This window comes from Aquarana catesbeiana, linkage group LG03 (genome assembly GCF_042186555.1).
Source record: "Aquarana catesbeiana isolate 2022-GZ linkage group LG03, ASM4218655v1, whole genome shotgun sequence".
In the NCBI taxonomy this organism is placed as follows: domain Eukaryota; kingdom Metazoa; phylum Chordata; class Amphibia; order Anura; family Ranidae; genus Aquarana; species Aquarana catesbeiana.
The window spans coordinates 697,028,930-697,054,620 of NC_133326.1; the positions used below are offsets into that span (position 1 = coordinate 697,028,930).

Here is a 25,691-nt window from a genome sequence, read left to right on the forward strand (position 1 = left end):
CCCCCTGTCTTCCACCACCTTTCCCTCCAATCGCCTAACCATCACCCGTAGAAACTTTCGCAACTTCAACTCCTCTCTCCTCTATTCTGCTACTGACCACCTCTATGACAAAATCTCTCCCCTGTCCTGCCCCAACCAAGCCACATCCATCTACAATAAATCTCTGTCCACCACCCTGGACAAGCTCGCTCCCCTCACTACACGCAGAATCCGGCCTCGACCCCTACAACCCTGGCAAACAGATGACACCAAAAGTCTCAAAAAACGTAGTCGTGCTCTTGAGCGTCTGTGGCACAAGACTAAGTCTCTCAAAGACTTCAATCAATACAAATCTGCCCTCCAAAAATACTATTCTTTCCTCCACACTGCCAAGCAAACCTATTTTACAACTCTTATTAACACCTTCTCATCCAATCCCCGTAAACTCTTCTCTACCTTCAACTCTCTACTTTGTCCTCCACCGCCTCCACCCACTGACTCACTCACTGCCCAGGAGATTGCTAATCACTTCAAAAACAAGATTGATACAATCCGTGATGAAATCTCCATTCTACGGGTATCTCCCCCAGCTAAGACCCCATGTCAACAGGTACAACTGACACTCCCCCTATTCAAATCTGCTACTACAGATAAAGTTGCTAAACTCCTTTCTATCGCCCACCTAACCACCTGTCCCCTGGACCCTATTCCCTCTCAAATGCTACGGTCACCCCATTGACCCCATCCTACACTCTCTCTGGATTCCGCCCTCAACACTCCACAGAAACTGCTCTTTTAAAACTCACAAATGACCTACTAACTGCAAAAACCAATGGACACTATTCTGTACTTCTACTTCTGGATCTTTCAGCTGCCTTTGACATGGTTGACCACGCCCTACTCCTCAAAAAACTTTACTCCCTCGGTCTCCGTGACTGCGCTCTTCAGTGGCTCTCATCCTACCTATCCCAACGCACCTTCAGTGTCACTTACAATTCTACTTCCTCCACTCCTCTTCCCTTCTCTGTCGGGGTCCCCCAAGGTTCTGTTCTTGGACCTCTTTTATTTTCAATCTACACTTCTTCCCTGGGTCAGCTCTCATGGCTTTCAATATCATTTCTATGCTGATGACACGTAAATCTATCTCTCCACCCCTCAACTCACTCCATCAGTCTCCTTACGCATCACTAACTTACTAACCGACATATCTGTATGGATGTCACACCACTTCCTCAAACTCAACTTGTCCAAAACTGAGCTTATAATATTTCCTCCCCCAAGTGCCTCTTTCCTTGACTTCTCTGTCAAGAGCAATGGCACAACCATCCACCCGTCCCCACATGTCAGGGTGCTAGGTGTTATCCTGGATTCTGAACTCTCCTTTCAGCCCCACATCCAATCACTTTCCAAAGCTTGCCGCCTCAACCTCCGCAGCATCTCTAAACTACGTCCCTTTCTAACCAATGAAACCACAAAGCTCCTGATTCAATCCCTGGTTATCTCTCGCCTTGACTACTGCAACTCACTCCTCATTGGCTTACCTTTAAACAGACTATCCCCCCTGCAGTCCATCATGAATGCTGCTGCCAGACTTATCCACCTTACAAACCGCTCAGTGTCTGCTACCCCTCTCTGCCAATCCCTCCATTGGCTGCCACTCGCCCAACGAATTAAATTCAAAATACTAACAATAAGTTACAAAGCTATCCACAACTCTGCCCCCAGCTACATCACTAACCTAGTCTCAAAATACCAACCTAATCGCCATCTCCGTTCCTCCCAAGACCTCCTGCTCTCTAGCTCCCTCATCACCTCCTCCCATATCCGCCTCCGGGACTTCTCCCGAGCCTCGCCCATCCTCTGGAATTCCCTACCCCAATCTGTCAGACTGTCTCCAAATGTATCCACTTTTAGGCGATCCCTGAAAACATTCCTCTTCAGAGAAGCCTATCCTGCCTCCATCTAATAACTGCACTATTTTCTCCATTAGCTCATCCCCCACAGCTATTACCCTTTTGTATAACTTGACCCTCCCTCCTAGATTGTAAGCTCTAACGAGCAGGGCCCTCTGATTCCTCCTGTATTGAATTGTATTGTACTTGTATTGTCTGCCCTAATGTTGTAAAGCGCTGCGTAAACTGTCGGCGCTATATAAATCCTGTATAATAATAATAATAATAATTTAACATAATCAATAACTACTTACGACCCCTTTTGATGTTCAAATATCTTGCATTCATTGTGTTTACGATTCCTTCCAAGTCTGACCAGACCACCTACATTCTGCATTCCTTTGCAAATTTGCACTGTTTAATTAGATTGGCCCTCAAGGCCATAGGTGGTCTTTTATTAAAATTACCTAGCACATAGTCAATAACTGTCCTTTTGTTATGTAGAATATACCTGGTCTGGTCAGTCTCTGCCTTATTCAACAACAAGTTCCCATTTGAAATGCCTAATTAGATAAACAATCTGTTCCCCAAATACCAATGTGGCCTTGCGCGATATTACATAGCAACGAGTCATCAACCCTCCTTTTGTTATGTAAAATATAATTGGCTTGTGTCAAAACCTGGCCTGCATATCTTGACTAGGGATGAGCTGAACACCCCCTGGTTCTGTTCGCACCAGAACCTGCGAACGGACCGAAACTGCACACGAACGTTAGAACCCCATTGAAGTCTATGGGACTCGAACATTCAAAATCAAAAGTGCTAATTTTAAAAGCTAATTTGCATGGTATTGTCCTAAAAAAGGGTTTGGGGACCCGGGTCCTGCCCCAGGGGACAAGTACCAATGCAAAATAAAGTTTTAAAAACAACCGTTTTTTCGGGAGCAGTGATTTTAATGATGCTTAAAGTGAAAAAAAATGAAATATTCCTTTAAATATCATATCTGTGGGGTGTCTATAGTATGCCTGTAAAGTGGTGCGTGTTTCCAGTGCTTAGAACAGTCCCTGCACAAAATTACATTTTTAAAGGAATAAAAGTCATTTAAACCTGCTTACGGCTTTAATGTAATGTCGGGTTCTGGCAATATGGATGAAAATCAGTGAGATAAATGGCATGGGTTAGACCCCAATGTCCATTACCAGGCCCTTTGGGTCTTGTATGGATATTAAGGGGAACCCTGCACCGAAATTAAAAAAAGGAAAGGTGTGGGCCCTCAGTATACAGTCGGTGCAAACAAGACAGGGACTTTAGGTTTGTTGTTAAGTAGAATCTGTTTGTAATTTTGAACTGGTACATTTTTAAAGTGTTTAGCTATAGCCAAAAAATCTATTTTAAGCTTTTTGGAAAACATAGGGAAGGGTTATCACCCCTGTGACATTTGCTTTGCTGTCTGTGCCCCTCTTGAGAAGATTACACCTCACTTTCTGTCCCAATGACAGATGTTTTTTGAAAATGTGGGGTTTTTTAGTGAAACAAGGATTGGTGATAAAGCATCAGTGGAAAGGAGCAACGTTTTTCGGACATTGATCGGACATTCCGACAACAAAATCCTAGGATTTTTTCCGACGGATGTTGGCTCAAACTTGTCTTGCATACACACGGTCACACAAAGTTGTCGGAAAATCCGATCATTCTGAACGCGGTGACGTAAAACACGTACGTCGGGACTATAAACGGGGCAGTAGCCAATAGCTTTCATCTCTTTATTTATTCTGAGCATGCGTGGCACTTTGTGCGTTGGATTTGTGTACACACGATCGAAAATTCCGTCGGATTTTGTTGTTGGAAAATTTTATAGCCTGCTCTCAAATTTTGTGTGTCGGAAAATCTGATGGAAAATGTGTGATGGAGCCTACACATGGTCGGAATTTCCGACAACAAGGTCCTATCACACATTTTCCATCGGAAAATGCGACCGTGTGTACGGGGCATTACAGGTCTCCTTCCGTTTGCAAGTAGGAGTCGTTTGTAAGTTGGATGTTTGAAAGTAGGGGCCTGCCCTATATACTCTGCAGAAATTGGGGCCTTAGGTGTTGGTGTTGCCACAACACTGTAAGCCCTTACAGGGCCCTGCTGTGAAATATTAGATCAAGAATTTTAATTACATGCCCCTGTTGAACAGGGTCAGAAAAATTGGGCCTTTGGTGATGGTGGTGCTGGTGCCACAACACTGTAAGTCCTCACAGTTACTCTGTGAGCACTGGAACGGGCCCTGCTGTGAAATATTAGATCAAGAATTGTAACTACATGCACCTGTTGAACAGGGGCAGAAAAATTGGGCCTTTGGTGGTGGTGGTTGTGGTGCTGGTGCCACAACACTGTAAGTCCTCACAGTTACTCTTGGTGGGCGCAGAAATGGGCCCTGCTGTGAAATATTAGATCAAGAATTGTAATTATATGTCCCTGTTGAACAGGGGCAGAAAAATTGGGCCTTAGGCACTGGTGCCACAACACTGCTACCCCTCACAAATACTCTAGTTGGAGCGCAGGAATGAGCCTTGAGGCAAAGTATTGCATAAAAAATTGTAATTACATGCCCCTGTTAAACAGAGGCAGAAAAATTGGGCCTTAGCCACTGGTGGCAGCGCCCAGAACCAAAAATATTCTTACAAGCTATCAACATGATCATTGAGGAGGAAGAGGATAGTCACTCAGCATAACAGGATAGTCACTCAGCATCAGCATAGGGAGTCTTGAAGGAATCTGACATTTCAAAAAAAATTATTCGGTCACATCAGCATCAGGTGCTTGGTGATCCAAGACTGATTCATTTTTATGAAGGTCAGTCTATCGACCGAGTCGGTGGACAGGCGCACCCTATGATTGGTTACAAAGCCTCCAGCAGCACTGAATGTGCGTTCCAAAAGAACACTGGATGCAGGACAGGCCAGTAGCTCAATTGCATACTGTGCAAGCTCTGGCCACTGATCCATCCTCAAGACCCAGTAACCCAGAGGATTTTCGGTGGGAAAGGTGTCCAAGTCAGATCTTGCCCCTAGGTATTCCTGCATCATGTAAAACAGACGCTGGCGATGGTTGCTGGAACCGATCATACCTTGGGGCTGCAGACTAAAAAATTGTCTGAACGCATCAGTCAGACGGCCACCTTCTCCACCGCTCCTTCTTTGACTAACCAAAGCCTCAGCAACACGTTGTCCAGGAACAGGAGTTTGTAACATCCCAGTCTCTGGGAACGCGTTGCACAGACCTTTCTGCAAGGCCTCCCGAAGATGTTTCAACCTCTGCTCCCTCTGCGATGACAAGATAAGGTCCGCAACCTTACCTTTGTAACATGGATCAAGGAGGGTTGCCAGCCAGTAACGATCCCTCTCCTTGATACCATGAATACGAGGATCCTTCCACAGGCTTTGCAGGATCAGGGAGGCCATGCAGCATAGGTTTGCTGAGGCATTCGGTCCAGAGTCCTCTGGGTCATTAAGGATGACATGATCCGCAGCCACCTCCTCCCAGCCACGTACAAGTCCATGGGTTTCTTGGGACTGTAAATGATCCCTTAAAGACTGCTGCTGATGATGAGTGCCAGGCTCCAGCTCCATGCTGACACAATCCTCCTCCTCCTCCTCCTCGTCCTCTTCCTGTGTGATCGGCCGGCATGCAGGAACACTATCTGGATAAAGGGGGCCTTGAAAGCTAAGTAAGTCCTCCTCTTCCTGCCTCTGTTCTGCCTCAAGTGCCCTGTTCATTATTCCACGTAGCGTGTGCTCCAACAGGTGGACAAGGGGACAGTGTCATTGATGCATGCACTGTCACTGCTCACCATCCTCGTGGCCTCCTCAAATGGTGACAGGACAGTGCATGCATCCCTGATCATGGCCCACTGGTGTGGGGAAAAAAAACAAGCTCCCCTGACTCTTTCCTGGTGCCATAGTCGCACAGGTACTCATTGATGGCCCTCTGCTGCATGTGCAGCCGCTGCAGCATGGCCAATGTTGGGTTTCACCTGGTGGGCATGTCACAGATTAGGCGGTTCTTGGGCAGGTTAAATTCCTTTTGGAGGTCAGCCAGCCAAGCACTGGCTTTATACAACTGGCGAAAATGCACACAGACTTTCCTGGCCTGCCTCAGGACATCCTGTAAGCCCTGGTACCTGCCAAAGAACCGCTGCACCACCAAGTTAAGGATGTGAGCCAAACAGGGCACATGGGTCAGTTGTCCCTGTCAGAGGGTGGAGAGGAGGTTGGTGCCATTGTCGCAAACCACCATTCCTGGCTTAAGCTGGCGTGGCGTCAACCACCTCTGAACCTGCCCTGTAGCCCCTTGAACACCTACGGAGCACCGCTGGAGTGGAGGAGAGAGGTGTGTCAGAATCACCAGTGGTATCATTTTGGAGGCATGGTGGCGGAACAACCTCCAACACTACTGCACCTTGTCCTGCATCCTTCCCAGCTGCCAGCAGAGTCACCCATTGCACCGTGAAACTTAGGTAACATCCCTGTCCATGTCTGCTGGACCATGAGTCAGCGGTAATAAGCACCTTACCGCTGACCACCCTGTCCAGCGAGGTCAAGACATTGCCTTCCACATGCCGGTAGAGAGCCGGAATCGCCTTCCGTGAGAAAAAGTGGCGTTTGGGGACAGGATGACTGCACCATATTGAGGGGAGAATGGATGGGGCCATGTATTGCGAGATCTTGGCCAACAACCTCCCTCCCTCAGTAAGAGCATTGAAGATGGGTTGTGGCTGGGTCTTCCAGCATGATAATGACCTGAAACACACAGCCAGGGCAACTAAGGAGTAGCTCCGTAAGAAGCATCTTAAGGTCCTGGAGTGGCCTAGCCAGTCTCCAGACCTGAACCCAATAGAAAATCTTTGGAGGGAGCTGAAAGTCTGTATTGCCCAGCGACAGCCCCAAAACCTGAAGGATCTGGAAAAGGTCTGTATGGAGAAGTGGGCCAAAATCCCTGCTACAGTTGTGCTCTTCTGATGTATCCAATACTTATGTCATGCAATAAAATGCTAATTAATTATTTAAAAATCATACAATATGATTTCCTGGATTTTTGTTTCAGATTTTGTCTCTCGCAGTTGGAGAGTACCTATGATACAAATTACAGAACTCTACATGCTTTGTAAGTAGGAAAACCTGCAAAATCGGCATTGTATCAAATACTTGTTCTCCCCACTGTAGCTGCCAGGGGAAGAGCAAATGGGGATACTGGTAAGTTTTGCTTCAGTGACTGCTTCTGAGGGTTCTAACGTCATATCCAAAATAATGACACCCAGCAGCAGTTTCAGGGATTTTGGGTGTTGAAATGAAATACACATTCACTGTTTGTTCATGAAAAATTTTCCATCCCGCTCCTTCAAATGTGCTCATCACTGCGGTGAAAAATAAACATAGGCTTGATCCAACTAACCATTACCTCTACTAAATATTTAGAAAATCAAACAAATAATCCTAAAATTAACATTTTCAAAACAAATTCTACTGGTGTAAGGCCAGCTTTAGACCACCATCCATGTCCCTTGCCAGCACCACCATGATGTTATAATTTCTAGGGCCTGAGAAGACACCACCACATGAAAGCCAATGGGAAGTGTCCATATCTCTAAGGCAGTGACATAGACACCTAAAGACGCCCCCTCCTCATCTGCAGTGAAGAAGCAAGAAGACTCGAAATCCAGTGTATCACATGTCCACACATTTAAAAAAGTAAGTGGGGCTTTTAGCTTGGGTTTTTAACTCAGCAATTATTTGGGGGAAAAGGGGAGGTTAATCCAATATTTTAGCTTTAAGCAAATCAAAATTTTTTGCAAGAGCCTGTTTTATATCATTATTCCTTAGGCTGTATATTATAGGATTAAGCAGAGGTGTTATTACAGTATAGAACAGGGAAAAAACCTTCTTTATATTTTCTTGGTTTGGAAATAAATAGATGCTGATTAGTGACCCATAATATAAGGACACTACAGCCAAATGTGAACTACAGGTCGAGAAAGTCTTCTGCCTCCCAGTAACGGATGGAATTTTTAGGATGGTAAAAACAATATAAATATAAGAAACTGTGATGACAGCAAAAGGGCAAATAACCAGAGGGAACGCCAGCACCATGCTTTCTAGCTCAACTACAAGTGTGTTTGAACAAGACAGTTCAAGAAGAGGAGCAAAGTTACAGAAGAAATGGTCAATGATATTTAAACCAGAGAATTGTAACTGGCTTATTGATAATGAAATCATCAGTATAATTAGAAAAATAAATAACCAAAACAAAATAACTGTTTTTAGACAAAATTCAAGGTTTATAACAGATGTATAATGTAATGGGTTACAGATGGCCTGATATCGGTCGTAGGACATCACCGTAAGTAGGAGGCACTCTAAGGCTTCAGAGGCTGTGAAAAAATAAAATTGAGTAAGACAGCTTTCAAATGTTATGGTGGCTCCTCCATGGAGAACAACACGGAGCATATTGGGTACAATAGAGTTGCTTAGTAAGATGTCTGAAAAGGCTAACTGAGCAAGGAAGAAGTACATTGGCTTTTGGAGGTTCTTGCTGGATGACACCAATAAGATGATCTGCAGGTTCCCACATAGTGTTATGCAGTAGATTATTAGCAGTATGAGAAAGAAAATGATGGTACGACTGTGAAGATTCTGAATACCCAAAAGAAATAGCTCTGTCACACGGCTGTAATTATTGCACTGCATCTTTGGCCTTGGGTGGGAAAACAAAAGAAAAACAAAAAAAATTACTATAAAAAAAATGTTTTAACTGTAATTTAATTTGTTGCAATTACTGATACTTTAACTGATTAGTAAAATAAAAAAATCTTTTTAGATTCAAATTTTTTAAATTAAAGTTTATGTAAAAGGAATTCACTACTTTTTTTTTTTTTTTTAGATAGATAGGGAAAGGCAATAACATTTGTCAGGTTTTTATTACTAGTGAATAAGTACATTCCAGCACTAGTAAATAAACCAAAAACCCCACCTACAAATGTGTATAAATGTAAAAAGACTTATTTTGGACTATACTCTGATTTACACATTTATTTCACTATGTAACATTATTGGATTTTATATACATTCGTAGGTGTGATTTTTAGCTTTATTTAGTAGCTCATGAATAATTTGATCTGTAGGTTCCCACATAGTGTTATGCAGTAGATGATTAGCAGTATGAGAAAAAAATTGATGGTAAGACGGTGAAGATTCTGATAACCCAAAAGAAATATTTGTGTCACATGGCTGTAATTGTTGCACTGCATCTTTGGCCTTGGGTGGGCAAACAAAAGAAAAAAAAAATCTTACTTTAAGAAAAAATGTTTTAACTGTAATTTAATTTGTTGCAATTACTGATACTTTTACTGGTTAGTAAATATATATATTACTTCTAATTTTAAAAATTTAAGTAAAGGCATTCATATTTTTTTAGAGAAGTAGGGAAGGGCAAGAACATTTATCAGCTTTTTATTACTAGTGAAGAAGTACATTCCAGCACTGGTAAATAAACCTAAAATCACACCTACAAATGTGTATAAGATTCAATGGAGTTACAACCCAGTAGTGAAATGAATGTGTAAAACAGAATACTGTATATTCTTTATATTATATGATTATAATTATATTTTTATTTGTATCATATACAATTATTACATATGTGGTATTTAATTACTTTACCTTGATTATTATTATTATTATACGAGATTTATATAGCGCCAACAGTTTACGCATCGCTTTACAATGTATAAGGGGGACAACACAATTACAGTACAGTTCAATACAAAAGGTACAGGAGGGCCCTGCTCGTAGAGCTTACATTCTAAAGGGAGGGGGTGGTGGTACAAAAGGTAATAGCTGCAAAGAATGATTTGATGGGGGATAAGCTTCCCTGAATAAATGAGTTTTCAGGGATCTCCTAAAGGTGGACAGGGTAGGGGCTGATCGGATATACCGGGGCAGGGAGTTCCAGAGGATGGGAGAGGCTCTGGAGAAGTCCTGAAGGCGAGCATGGGAGGAGGTAACAAGGGAGCTAGAGAGCAGGAGGTCCTGGGAGGAGCGGAGGGGACGATTTGGGTGATATCTGCAGATGAGGTTGGTGATGTAGATGGGGGCGATGTTGTGAATGGCCTTGTATGTTATGGTTAGCAGTTTGAATTTTACACGGTGGAGTAGGGGAAGCCAGTGAAGGGATTGGCAGAGAGGAGCAGCAGTCACAGATCGATTAGTGAGGTGTATTAGTCTAGCAGCAGCATTCATAATAGACTGAAGGGGGGATAGCCTGCTTAAGGGTAGGCCATTAAGGAGAGAGTTGCAGTAGTTGAGACGGGAAATAATCAAGGAGTGAATACGTTTCTTTGTGGTGTCATTAGTCAGGAAGGGTCGAATTTTGGAGATGTTGCGGAGGTTAAGGCAGCAGGATTTAGCCAGTGATTGGATATGGGGGCTGAAGGAGAGGTCCGAGTCAAGGATTACACCCAGGACCCTGGCATGTGTGGAGGGACCAATGGTTGTGTTGTTGATATTATTGGTGAAGTCACAGGAGGGGGACCGTGAAGGAGGAAATATAACAAGCTCAGTTTTAGAAAGATTAAGTTTGAGGAAGTGGTGTGACATCCATACCGATATGTCATTCAGCAAGTTTGAGATCCGTGAGGAGATAGAGGGGGTGAGTTGAGGAGTGAAGAGATAGATCTGTGTGTCATCGGCATAGAGGTGGTATTGGAAGCCATGGGAGGTTATCAACTGCCCCAGGGAAGAGGTATAGAGTGAGAAAAGGAGAGGCCCAAGGACGGAGCCTTGGGGTACCCCAACAAAAAGAGGAAGGGGAGCGGAGGAGTTGTAAGTGACACTGAAAGTGCGCTGAGATAGGTAGGAGGAGAACCAGGATAATGCAGAATCACAGAGGCCAAGGGAGTGTAATTTGCTGAGGAGCAGCAGGTGTTCAACTGTGTCAAAGGCAGCAGAGAGGTCTAAAAGTATGAGTATGGAGTAGTGGCCATTGGTTTTGGCAGTTATTAGGTCATTGGTGAGTTTTAGTAGGGCAGTTTCAGTAGAGCACTATGTCTGTCCCTTTTGTGATTACATGCTTATGATACCCACCTGCCATCTGATCATCCGGAGGAGTCCTTTGTCATGTAGATCTCCTTGTCTGCCGATCTTGTATCATTGCCTGATTATCTTTAGGACCAGGTGAGAGGCCATTCGATCTATGGTGAAGGGTTCCAGTATCACACATCATTGTCTGCTGTTATCATCACACCTCTGGTGGATTTATGTCAGTCTTTTTGGGACATTTACTGTTGGACATTTCTTTTTGCTTCCGGTTTATTATATATTATATATTTCTCTGTATGGTCACCCATTGAGTTAGCGCTGCACCTTTTATTATTATTTGTCTAGAGGGATTTGATCGTTTACCCTGGTGTTCAGCTGCTTCATTTTTTATTTACATTTTTATTTTGTGACATACGTGCGCTGATATACTTTTATATTTTTGCTAATTTACAACGTTCACATATCTAGCTGCAGTATGGATGTTTTTAGGTATTTTGATCAAAGAGATATCAAGATTAATGAAGTATTTTCTAGGAATCCAACATTTGAGTCCCGCAATGATCTCCCCCAATCATTTAGGAAATTGGGTTATATTTATGAGAAAAAAATTAAAACATGGTGGGACATCACCTCTTTTGAGCAATATTTGACCGCCAGACTGATTCCGAGACGGTTAAGGTGGGATTTACCCCCTAACGATGGTCTCACGGACGTACAGTCCATGTCAGAATGGAGCGATTTTTTTATCAAAAGAGGCTTTGAATTATTGGAATTTCTCCTAATACGTAAAAGGAAAAGAATGCTGGCTCTAGATTCCCAAATTGGGGAGATTACTCAAATTATTGAAGCATCTAAGGATAGCGAAGAGTTTTTGAGATTATCAGGTGAACTCAAAAATAAACTTGCAAAATGGGATCTAGAGACGCAGAATAAGAAAAAGAAAAAATTCATCAGGGACTTTGATGATTTCAATGGAGGGGTAATTTTTAAATGGCAAAACACTCCCATAGTAGAGGAAACTGCCCCTAATTCTCAAACCTCTCAATTGAGTGCTGAAACTGCTCCTTCCAGTACTTCTAGAGTGAATCCGGTTTATGAATATGACCTCCCCTACCCTATTGAACCCCAACCTTACCATAATCAAAATGTCTTCAGGAAAGTTAATAACAAAAGAGGGAAAAACACAAAGGGAAGAGGGAGAGGGAGAGGAGGAAGCTCCAGGCCATACACTCAACAATCACAGAATCTGAGAGATCCACCCCCCCCTAACCCCCCTCCTTATAGGAACAGCTATCCAAATGATAGAAGAGAGGGTCATTTTAGAGATAGTCCTTATCCTGTGTATGAAAAATCTATCACTACACAGAATAGGTATGCACCACTCACAGAATATAATTACCGTTACAATAATGATGATTTTTTAGGACAACGGGGGGCACCGAGATACCCCCCATCTCAGTATCCGGTTGCCCAAGAGGAACCTTGGCGACACCGGGCACCACACACACCATCGAATCCCAATCCCCCCCTAAAGCGAAAACAAAGAGAGGAAGCAGAGGGGGGAAGCGAATACAAAAAATCCAGGCCACATCAGGTTTAGGGATTTACAATCTTAGTCATGCTGTCCTTAGTGACGATGAAGTTAAGGTCCTTGATCGTGGCTTAAAATTCGCACCCATAAAAAATCTCAACAAATTTAGTGCATATGTGAGTATTCAAAAATACATTAGAACATTGAATATGAAAAAATATTTTTTGTCCCATCCCTCTCAAGGGCCCAGGCCCTCTGGACAAAATTACTCCACTTTACGTAACAGATCTACATTTAACCCTCAGATCTCAGACAATAAACATTTAGATGTTTTTAAAAATATGGTCTCCAAAGATTTGGAGAAATTACATATTAAAAAAGTTTCTGACCCTTTGTTCATCAAACGGGGAATTAAATCCTTAACTGAACGAAAGGACATTGTGATCCGTCCGGCGGATAAGGGAGGTGGGCTGGTTATCCTTAGTAAAGAATATTACCAAAATGAAATGTCCCGCCTTTTATCAGACCGTGACACTTACCATGTTCTTAATAAAGATCCCATGTTATCTTTTAAGGACGAGCTACATAGCATTGTTGAGGACGGTAAAGACCGTAAAATCCTGAATAAAAAAGAGGCTTTATACTTGGATCCTTTATTTTGTCGAACACCCATCATATATTTCTTACCTAAAATCCATAAGGACACGGTTAACCCCCCGGGACGACCCATTGTTAATGGGATCGATTCTGTATCCGCAAGATTAGGACAATATATCGACTTTTTTTTGCAGCCCTTGGTCATGCAAACTCCAGCATTTTTGAAGGACACAAAACATATTATTCAAATTCTTGATACTTTAAACTGCTCGCCTTCCACATTCTTGGTAACAGCGGACGTAAGTTCACTGTATACTATCATTGGCCATGAGGATGCAATGACTTCAGTTGAATGGGCATTAGCTTCGTCTTCCCTTTCTGGTGGTCACCAGGAGTTCCTCTTGAGTTGCCTGGATTTCTGCCTCAAGAGGAACTATTTCTGGTATAACAGAGAATATTATCTGCAGACCAGGGGTGTTGCCATGGGGGCCCGCTTTGCTCCCAGTGTGGCTAATATCTTTATGGCCCACTGGGAGGATGAAGCTGTCTTTCTCCATCGCCCCCCTGAGCTGTTGTGCTACAGGAGATTTATTGATGATCTCATCTTGATCTGGAATGGCGAGAGATCCAGGTTGGATGAGTTCATTCAATCATTAAATAACAACTCCAGAAACATATCTCTCACATGGACCATCAGCTCTGAAAAAGTGGTGTTTTTGGATTTATCTATTAGTATCTTGCAAAATAAATTCTCTCTTACTAACTATTTTAAGCCCACCGACCGTAATTCTTATATTCCCCTGGGGAGTTGCCATCACAGTTCTTGGCTGTGTAACATCCCCAGGGGGCAATATATAAGATTGCGTCGGAATTGTACTACTGTGGAGGATTTTGTCAGCCAGTCTGAGGTCCTCACCTCGAGATTCGAACAGAAGGGGTACAATAGGGCCTTATTAGATGAAGAGGTATCTAAAATCATGTTATTAGAGAGGAATGAACTGATTGCCAATTCCTCTAAGCCCCTTGCTAATGATAGCCACAATTTCAAAATGGTGTTGGATTACAATATTCAACACCGGAAATTTGAGAAAATTATTCAAAAAAATTGGGCTATTTTGAAACAAGACAGAGTCTTAGGCCCCATACTACCTGATAGACCTCAGTTTATATACAAAAAAGCCCCTACGCTTAGGGATCGCTTGGCACCCAGTGTTCTTGACCCCCCAGTACCTACCTCAGATAAGCTTTTTTCCTTTTTGGGAGGCTTTTATGCCTGTGGTAGATGTGTCCCCTGTAAACATTCTAAGGGTAATATCAAAAAGAGGAAAAAATTCTTGGCCTCGGTTACTAACAGAGAGTATGAGATTAAACAGCTCATTACATGTGACACTATTGGGGTGGTCTACATGCTGGAGTGTAGCTGTGGTCTACAGTATGTTGGAAGAACGTCAAGACCCTTACATGTCAGGCTGGCTGAACACGTTAATAACATCAAGAAAGGTCTCAAGACCCATAGCGTGTCTAGACATTTCAAGATCTCCCACCAACAAAACCCTAAGTATTTAAAATTTTGGGGCATTGAAAGGGTTACTAAGCACTGGAGAGGGGGTAACTTCATCCGGCAGCTTAGTAAAAGAGAATCCCACTGGATCTATGAGACAGGGGTCATGCACCCCGATGGGTTAAATGTAGAATTCGATACCAACTGTTTTTTATCTGATCGATAAAGTTTTTTAGTTTTTTAGTTTTTCTTTTTTCCCTTTTCTTATTGTCTGTGTAATGAGAAAGTATTGTGACGGTAATAATGTCCTTATTTTACCATATCATGTAACAATTAGTACCATGATGGTAATAATGTTTTTATTATATTATGATGGGGAGCAGTCGGTGGCCGCGGATGACAGTTATCATGCATTTTTTTGCATTTTTATTTTAGACATTATGGTGCTCTGATACTGCTCTTTCAAGACTTCACTTTCGGGTATGTCTTGTGCTGACACCAGATTGTTTTATATACTTTTACTATTTCATATGTATTTTTGAGCCTTCTCTATACTTAATTGGGCTACATAGGCTCGGAATGATGTATGTGGAGACACTTCCGGAGTCTGCCCATTTCCGGTACACGTCATCTTAGTTGTCTTTGGTGTTGCCATGACAACTTACCTCCTTATAGCGCGGGTGCCCACGTAGTCACGACATCTGCTGAGGAAGTCCCCGCCCACTGGGACGCAACGCGTCTAGAACGTGACGTCGTGACGTCATCCGCTGCTACTGCGCATGCTCCACCGCTCACACACTGTGTGTCCATGTTCGTTTCCTGGCACTTGTGAAGTGCCTGATATGTAAGTCTGATTTTATTCGTTTTACAATAAACATTTGAATACGGAGAGCACTATGTCTGTCCCTTTTGTGATTACATGCTTATGATACCCACCTGCCATCTGATCATCCGGAGGAGTCCTTTGTCATGTAGATCTCCTTGTCTGCCGATCTTGTATCATTGCCTGATTATCTTTAGGACCAGGTGAGAGGCCATTCGATCTATGGTGAAGGGTTCCAGTATCACACATCATTGTCTGCTGTTATCATCACACCTCTGGTGGATTTATGTCAGTCTTTTTGGGACATTTACTGTTGGACATTTCTTTTTGCTTCCGGTTTATTATATATTATATATTTCTCTGTATGGTCACCCATTGAGTTAGCGCTGCACCTTTTATTATTATTTGTCTAGAGGGATTTGATCGTTTACCCTGGTGTTCAGCTGCTTCATTTTTTATTTACATTTTTATTTTGTGACATACGTGCGCTGATATACTTTTATATTTTTACAGTTTCAGTAGAATGTTGTAGGCGGAAGCCAGACTGTAGGGGGTCGAGAAGGTTGTTGTCCGTGAGGTAGCGGCTCATTTGGTCATGAACAAGGCGTTCGATGAGCTTGGAGGCAAACGGGAGAAGGGAGATAGGTCTTAAGTTATTCAAACAGGTGGGGTCTAGTGAGGGTTTTTTGAGTATGTGGGGAACCGGTGCATGTTTGAGCGGGGAAGGAAAGGTGCCGGAGGAGAGGGAGAGGTTGAAGATGTGGGTTAGGGAGTTGAGGATAGAGTGGGAAGGTGGTCGCAGTAATTGAGAGGGGACAGGGTCCAGGGGACATATAGTGAGGTGGGCCATGGAGAGGAGTTTATCAACTTCTTCTGTGGTAACTGGGCAAAAGAAGGAAAGTATTGAGTGTGGTGTTGGACCTGATATGTTGGGTAGGGGAGGAATTTGAATGCTGGATATCTCCTTGTGAATTGTGTTTGCTATTGAAGTGGTTGGCAATCTGTTGAGCGGTAAGCAAGTTGGCGAGTGGGGGCAGTGGGGGGTGAAGGAAGGAATTAAGGGTAGAAAAGAGTTGACGAGGTTTGGATGAGTTGGTTTTGATGAGTGTTTTGATGAGAGTGTTACCTTGATCTTTACACTTGATTGTCCTTGATTGACCTTTTATATCTTTCCTTTTATTTAATGTATTTTCATTTCCTTATCCTTATAACTTGTTCAATTCGTGATCTGCATGTTTTTGCTTATAAATAATATTACACGTGTAACTTATCCTTAAAACTTTCAATAAAAATGTTTGTGCCCAGAATACTGTGTAGTTCAAATTAAATCCTTTCCAATACACTCTCATAGTCCCCACAACTTCTTTATCATAAGAGCCGTGAATTAGAAAAATGTATGGCAGCTCACCAGAAATTATTGACCAATGACCATACATTTTTCTAATTCACAGCGAATATGGTAAGGAAGTTGTGGGGACTGAAAAAGTGTATTTGAAAGGACTTATTTGGGACTATACTCTGTATTACACATTTATTTTGTAACATTATTGAATTTTAAACACATTTGTAGGTGGGATTTTTAGGTTTATTTAGTAGCTCATGAATATATTTATTCACTTGACTAAAAAACACTGAGGGTGGGTTGGATCTTTTTGGCAGGTACATTAGAGCTATTCAATTTTGTTGGATGGTTTGTTATAGGGAGAGTGGGTTTTTCTGGTATATGATTATTAGGGTTTTTTTTATTGTCTGTGAGGTTTACCCCTTTATTTGTTCTACTGACCATTGTAACCAAGCCATTAATCAATGAGAAAATCCAAAAATTTTGAGCTGTCATCAGATCAAGAGGTAAGGAAAAATCTTCCGATGAAGACAACTGTTCCTGTGACAATTCTCATTTACTTTGGAGACACGTCCTCTAATATTCTGTTGCATCTCCAGGATGGTGACTATAGGGTAACCTTCCCAGCAAGGCACAGGCAGCAACAAATACCCTGCAAGTGATGTATAACCTTTCCTTACTTTATTCAAAACCAAAAACATTTTGTCTTTGCATATACCCTAAAAATTATCTTTAAGTCATTTTACAAGTCTGCATGAATATGTTCCAGATAAATCACAATAAATAGCACCAAATTTTAGAAACACTGCACTTTTTTTAAAAATTCTATTTGTTTTATTCTAATCTATCCCTGAGATCCAGTCCAGTGACTTTGCCTAAAGTTACTAAAGTTGACTATACACTAGTAGATTTTCTTTAATGAACATTTGTTTCAAAAATTCACATTAGTATACTTGATGACAAACTAAGATTTTACTCCACTAATGATCAGAAAATCAAACAAACATTCTTAAAAAAAAAAAAAAATGGAACCACAATTCTACTAGGGCAGTGATGGCAAACCTTGGCACCCCAGATGTTTTGGAACTACATTTCCCATGATGCTTATGCACTCTGCAGTGTAGTTAAGCATCATGGGAAATGTAGTTCCAAAACGTCTGGGGGTGCCAAGGTTCACCATCACTGATCTAGGGTATGGCCAGGTGATGTCATCAGTCTGCTGCAGGCAACAAGTCATGAGGTAAGAGATTGGAGAGAAGTCTAATCTGTGTCAACAATTGTGAACACAGCCAAGAACCACACATATGCCAGGATTTGCCTGATTGTGTCATCTCTGAGATGGCATGTTCACTTTGAATTTTCACTAACTTAGTCAATGTGGGAAAGCTGTGCTGACTTTAACCACTTCAGTACCAGGCACTTTCACCCCCTTCCTGCCCAGGCCAATTTTCAGCTTTCAGTGCTGTAACATTTTGAATGACAATTGCTCGGTCAAACAACACTGTACACAAATTACATTTTAAGCATTTTTTTCCACACAAACAGAGCTTTCTTTTGGTGGTATTTGATCACCTCTGAGATTTTTATTTTTTGTGCTATAAACAAAAAAAGAGCGACTGTTTTGAAAAAATACAATATTTTTTACTTTTTGCTAAAATAAATATCCTAAATTTATTTTTTTTTAAATGTTTTCCTCAGTTTAGGCCGATATGTATTATAATATTATTAATAATATGCATCTGTAAATCTCATATTGACATTGTAATCTTTAATAATAATAATAATAATAATAATAACAATAATAATAATAATAATATGCATCTGTAAATCTCATATCTTCATTCTAATGTAATGTTTATTAATAATAAAAATAATAATAATAATAACAAAAATAATATGCATCTGTAAATCTCATTTTGACATTCTAATCTTTAATAATAATAATAATAATAATAATAATAATAATAATAATAATAATAATAACAATAATAATAATAATATGCATCTGTAAATTTCATATTGACATTATAATGTTTAATAATAATAATAATAATAATAATAATAATAATAGTATGCATCTGTAAATGTCATATTGACATTCTAATGTTTATTAATAATACAAATAATAATAATAATAATAATAATAATAATAATAATAATAATAATAATAATAATAATAACAATAATAATATGCAACTGTAAATCCCATATCGACATTCTAATGTATAATAATAATAATAATAATAATAATAATAATAATAATAATATGCATCTGTAAATCTCACATTGACATTCCAATGTTTATTAATAATAAAAATAATAATAATAATAACAATAATAATATGCATCTGTAAATCTCATATCGACATTCTAATGTTTAATAATAATAATTATAATAATAATATCAATATGCATCTGTAAATCTCATATCTACATTCTAATGTTTATTAATAATAATAATAATAATAATAATAATAATAATATGCATCTGTGAATCTCAAATGTACATTCTAAAGTTCATTTAAAAAAATCTTGTTTATTGCTTTCTCTTTTCAGGTTTAGTGGGCCCCTATGTTATCAACAACAACTACAATAATACGAGAAGCTAAATGTTTCAATTTGAATTGTAAAATATCTGTTGAATAGTAAAGTATAAAGTAGTGGTCATTTGGGATGAATTGTTAAAGCATATCTAAGCCCAAGAACGGAAATATCATACAATCTATTTCAGCTTACCATCCTCAGATGTAGTGGTTGCATTTGTTTTCATTTTTCCTTGTCAAATGATTTTATTTAGTTCACAAAAGGTGATAACAGATATGATAATGAAACATAATATGACAAAAGGGATGAAGCTCGTTGTCATGTAAGTATATAATCAAGAGTATTGATAAAAAACTATATGAGAACATAACCAAAACTAGTATAACTTACAAGACCAATTGAAGTTATTGCAGGCTGGGGAAAAGAGTTATATTCTACAAGATCAAGAGCTTCCAAATCATAAAAAGAGAAGGAGGGGTTTGAAAAATAGAAAGAAAAGAAAGAGAAAGAGAGTAGAGGATAGAGGAAAAGAGTGCCCACTTGGTCAGTTCAAAAGCCACCACGAGATATAATATGTTTATTCATAGATCAGCTACCATGGCAGGAGAACACTTTCATCAAAGGTTGATGGTAGGTGGCATTTTATCCATGGGAGCCAGAAGTTTTCAAATTTGGGGATCTGATCGCATTCTATGGCAGCTATTTTAGCATGAATCATGGTATTATGCATCCTGTGTTTTGTCTCAACTACTACCAATGAAGGGGATTTTCATGCCTTTGCTACAATTTGCTTTGCGGCTGTAAGAAGCTGGACGAAAGTTGAGTGTGCGTTAAGCACACCGGTTTCAAATTGAGTAATGCAGTAGTTAGGTCAACAAGAAGCTTCAAGCCAAACATTTTGGAGGCCAATTCAAAAATTTCCCTCCAAAAGGCCTGGGCTATGGGGCAGGTCCACCATATGTGCAGGTGTGTGCCCAATTCCGAACAACCTCAAAAACAAAAGGCAGAATAAGTAGTTGTTTTCATTTTTCAAGCTAAGACCATTTTCTGCAAGAACAGAAAATAACTGAAGACTTAGCCAGAAATGATGTGTCTTTATCCCTGATGGTGAACTAAAATTTCAAACAATCGTATTATCTTTCTGTAAACTGCTTATCCTTCTACCCATCAAGTAATGGAGATAAAGGAAAGTAGACATGTTTGTAGTTGATATCACGACAGAAATCTAGTATGGCACACATAACTTCCTCCATAGATAAATTGGAGTGAGCATGTGTTTTCCACATAGTAACCAGGAGAAAATAAAGCAAAATAAAGGAAACAAATGCAGCCACCATAATTATGGAATGGTAAGCTGCAATATATTTAATTTTTGTTTTCTGGGTTTACATATGCTTTAATACCAATTTACTTACAACTGTGTGCTTAGTTAGTTAAAAGCATAGATATAAATCAAAGTTATCACATTATATCATTGGTAAAATCAAGATAATAACAGTAATAATCACAATCACGAGCATTGCATTTTATAGTAATGGAAAACAGAATATGTTTAGCATTAATCCTGACTTAGTATTGTGGAGAACAGAGATTCTTTGTCTATACAAAGATATCTGGATACAAAATTCATAAAATTAGCCCTTTTTATAGGTGTAAAAGAAGCAGCAATAATTTAATTAAACCACAGAGGCTTCATGGCCAATCTCATGTGGGAGTAAGAGAAAATGTGCACAAGAAATGCAATTTGGAATACCTGACGGTAATCATTTGTTATAAATAAAGCTAGGAATAGAAAGAAAACAAAAGCTTCTTAAAAAAAAAATGCTTATTGTTTAGTTAGTTGAAAAAACTTTGGGGGTCATTCATAGCAATAGTAAACTTCACTTGGTCACTTAAAGTTACAGATAAGCTTATAATAAAATGTACCTGTACATACAGTGAATATCTTTTAAAGATGTGCCGTTTAGGAGATATTCACAAGTTCTGCAGCTGGTGATGTCACTGGCGCATTCGCACTTCACTGGATTGGTTTGGTTAGTATACTACTGTTATTGAAAAAGATTTTTATGTGGCATTCTCAATATAAGATATTGCTATGACTGTATTTTTGATCTTTTAGGTGTATTAATGTGTTGCCTTTTCTGTTCCCCACTCCTCTCTCCTGAAAAAACGGAATAATCCATGAAACACGTTGAGGATTGGGATACTACTTCTTTTCTCCCCTTGGATAAGTTATACCAAATTATGGAATGTAATTTGCCTACCTTCCTGTGCAGTGAGAGATGGTTTCTGGAGTGGTGCCCTTCAAGGCAATTTTATGTTTTTGGCTTGGCAGTGATGTTAGTCCTTGTATATACTATAAGGATGTTATTCTAAGAGCTGTTGTAGTATTTCCTTGAAGACGATGGATAGATGATGTATTAGCACTGCTCAGTCGAAGGGCACTGTTGTTTTTTGAAGATCAGATGATTATCCTTTGTATAAGGGGTGGTTTAATCTTGAGTTGGCCCACCCTTTGCAACTATAACAACTTCAACTCTTCTGGGAAGGCTGTCCACAAGGTTTAGGAGTGTGTCTATGGGAATGTTTGACCATTCTTCCAGAAGCGCATTTGTGTGGTCAGACACTGTTTACTAGAAGGCCTGGCTCGCAGTCTCTGCTCTAATGGGTTGAGGTCAGGACTCAACCCATGTGCAGGCCAGTCAAGTTCCTCCACCCCAAACTCACTCATTCATGCCTTTATGGACCTTGCTTTGTGCACTGGTGTGCAGTCATGTTGGAACAGGAAGGGGTCATCCCCAAACTGTTCCCACAAAGTTGGGAGCATAAAATTGTCCAAAACATCTTGATATGCTGACGCCTTAAGAGTTCCCTTCACTGGAACTAAGAGGCCAAGCCCAACCCCTGAAAAACAACCCCACACCATAATCCTCCTCCGCCAAATGATTTGGACCAGTGCACAAAGCAAGGTCCATAAAGATATGGATGAGCAAATTTGGGGTGGAGGAACTTGGCTGGTCTGCACAGAGTCCTGACCTCAACCCGTCAGAACACCTTTGGGATGAATTAGAGTGGAGACTGGCCTTCTGTTTCAAAATATTTTATTTTTCAATGAGCAAAAGAAATATCGTATTACAATGCAATAAAACTGAACCTGGAGAATAACTCAGCATAGTATCTGAAAACGGTAAAAAATCCAACGCAAGAGTTAAAGCACAATCACAGAACTGTAAAGTACATTGGCGAGCTACAAAAAAGGTAAACAAGGCTGACTTTCAGATAGGCAAATCAAGCGATGATGCTGCCGGAAAGGAGGGGGTCCTCCCTGCCCCTGGCACACCAAATGGGATCAATCTGTGCCAGGGGAAGAGTCCCCCCACCCCAGGGACTCAAAAACAGCCTAAAATAGGAGGAGTTACCATCTGGACAGCACTGAAGGCAGTCTCTCCTGCGCTCTCCAGTCCCATATCCTCAAGGGTCATGAGGTAAAACATGGGTCATCTCCAGGCGTAAAAGTATCAGGAGTGAGGTGAAAAGGGGAAAGGATAGGTTTAAAGAGGGAAGAGAGAAGGGAGAGGGGTATGTGCCTAACCTTGAACTGTGAAAGAATGAAGACTTGGTGGAACACCGGGCATAAGATAAATGCCCACGAAGAGAGACCAGGGTTCCCAAACCTTTCTGAAATTCAGGGTTGTGTCTGCCAGGATACTGGCTAGCTTTTTGTGGGTCATTATCAACAAAATTTTCCTCCTAGCTGCCACTTTGGAAGTTTTTGGCTGCTTCCATGCTTTGGCGATTGGGAGCTTTGCTCCTAACAGAATAAAGTGGGTTAGCTTTTGTTTAGCCTTGGGGATCTGTGGTATGTGTGCATTTAGTAGGGCCACTGATGGAGGCCTGGGGACCATGCATTTGATAACCTTGTAGATCATGTTAAAACATTTTTTCCAGAAAGAGCGAATTTTAGGGCACTCCCACCAAACATGCGCCATCGATCCCAGAAGCTGGCATCCTCTGAAACACAGTGGATCTGCTGGGGGGTAAATGGATGCAAGTCTGGCGGGGGTCAGCTACCATCAGGTTGGGACCTTAAGGCTGGCTTCAATTAGGGAGACGTTTAGGATTCCCTTGAAAGGTTTAGCACATGCTGTTTGCCAGGTCTCCAGGTCCCATCTGCATTGGAGATCAGCCTCCCAAGCTGCTATGTATGAGGATTTTTCAGTCGGGTGAGGGAGAAATGAGTAGATCATGGAGATGCCTCCCCTTTGCTCCATTGCTTGCCCGCACCAAATTTCGTAAGCTGTGAATTTGGGTGGAAGCGGTTTGTCCTTCCATTCCTTGTGTAGGAAATGTGATATTTGTCCAAATCGAAACCTTTCGGAGTCGGGGACTTCTAAATTGCTAACGCAGTGGCTAAGGGTGACAAGACCCCTGGAGGTGTAGAAGTGTCCTAAACAATATAGTCCCTTGTCCAACCACCACTTGAAGGTTTTAATATCTAGGCCGGAGGGGAAAGTCTGGGTTGTGAAACAAGTGGGCGAGTGGACGTCCTGTGAAGACGAGAGCTGGTAGGTTTCAAAGGCTGTCCCATAAAGCTCACGAGTGGGATAAGGTAGGGGCTAGGATTGAGGGTTGGTTTTTCTGTGGGCACCAAAGGAGGTAGTCTAAGGTGAAGCGAGGAACTGCCTGTCTTTCAATTTTTACCTGTTTTTTCAGATCTGGAGTAGATTGTGGAGAGTTGGGCTAGTCTCGCTGCTAAATAATATTTGTGCAAATTAGGAAGTCTGAGGCCTCCCTTTTGTCTGTGGAGAAAAAAAGTGTTTTGTGGATTTGGTATCCTGAGCTTCCCCAGGTGTATTTGAGTATTTTGCACTGAAGTGATTTTAAGTGGCCTTTCCTGATAGGGATGGGGAGGAAAAAGTAAACGATTCTCGGGAGTAAGGTCATTTTAATAGAGTTTATTCTGCCTAGCCAGGAGAGTTCGTTTTCAGTACAGTGGCAGGTTGTTGTGAGTATAGAGAGATTCAGTGTGGGCCGTCAAAGTGATTCCTAGGTATCTGAATGAGGAATCGCTCCATTCGAATTTAAATGACTGCTGTAAAAGATATACTGCCAAGGGGGAAGCGACACATTGAGGGCTTGTGATTTTGAGAAGTTGACTTGAAGACCTGATATCTTGGAGAAGTCATCCAGAACTTGGCAAAGATTGGGTAGAGAGGTGAGGGGGGAAGTTAAAAATAAGAGAATGTCATCTGCAAAGAGTCCTCATTTATGGGTCTGGTCACCACATGATACCCCTTTAATGTTTGGGTTGTGTTGAATAGCAATTGCCAGAGTTTCAATGGCAATGGCAAATATGAGTGGGGAAAGCGGACAACCTTGTCTGGTGCCTCTGGCTATGTTTATTGGTTTATAGTAGTAGCCCTGTAGTTGAATGTGTGCCTTTGGTTGTGAGTAGAAGGCTTGTATAAGACCCATGAAGCGCTGACCAAAGCGGTCCATGAGGGAGAAAATGTAAAGCCAGTCAAAGGCCTTCTGTAGGTCCAGTGCGAGAAGTAGACCCTGTTGTTTTGTCCCTCCATCCCAGTTAGATTGCAATATTAATACCACGTCTATTGCTCGTCTTATTTGGTCTGAGCCCTGTTTGCCCGGGATGAAGCCCACCTGGTCTTTGTGAAGGACCAGCTGCTCCACTATTAGTGCAAGTTTGCCATTCTGCCAAGACTGAAAACAATATAATCTGCTGGGATAGGTCTGTAACAACCTGGGCTCAGAGGAAGTGAACTGAATGAGGATGTCATATTGTGTTTTTGTGCATATCTCACAATTTAAACTGCTGCTGGTGGGGTTTTTTTTATAGCAGCGCTGTATTTTTCTGTTTCTTTTCCCTTATCTTTAGCTTTCTTCACTTTTCCTTTGTTCCACAGGGGGGATTGTGGCTGGTAGGTGTCGGTCTTTTGGTTGATCCAGATACGGTGTTGGAAGTGTCCATGTCAGCTTCCTGGGAAATAAACTTCAAATGTAGGAGGAGTTTCTTCCCATCCGAAAGGTTGGAAAAGGAGTAGTTTTTCCCTTTGTCGGTGAACTTTACCGTGAAAGGAAAGGCCCATCTATATTTAATGTCCCTCTGCGTCAGTACTAGCAGTAATGGTTTCAGCAATCTCCTGCGTTGTATTGTAGAGGGGGAGAGGTCCGCAAAGATCTGTACTGGGTGACCCTGGCACAGATCTTTCTTGTTTCATGACCTCCTCGTTCACTGAGTAGTAAGGAGGTTTGGCAATGATATCTCTCATTGAGCCATCTTTCCTAGGGGGTCCCAGGGCCCTATGGGCTCTATCCAGTTCTAGACAGTGTTGGGGAATATTAGGAATTAGGTTCTTGATTATTTCCTGCACCGCAGCTGGT

At 41.2% G+C, this 25,691-nt stretch overlaps 1 protein-coding gene across 1 annotated transcript; it reads right to left on the reverse strand.

Moving 5' to 3' along the window:
* Positions 1–7,666: 7,666 nt before the first annotated feature.
* Positions 7,667–8,602, reverse strand: LOC141134838 (olfactory receptor 11L1-like). The gene has a single exon (XM_073624272.1). It carries the CDS (start codon positions 8,600–8,602, stop codon positions 7,667–7,669), a length of 936 nt encoding a protein of 311 aa, XP_073480373.1.
* Between the last annotated feature and the right edge of the window lie 17,089 nt (positions 8,603–25,691).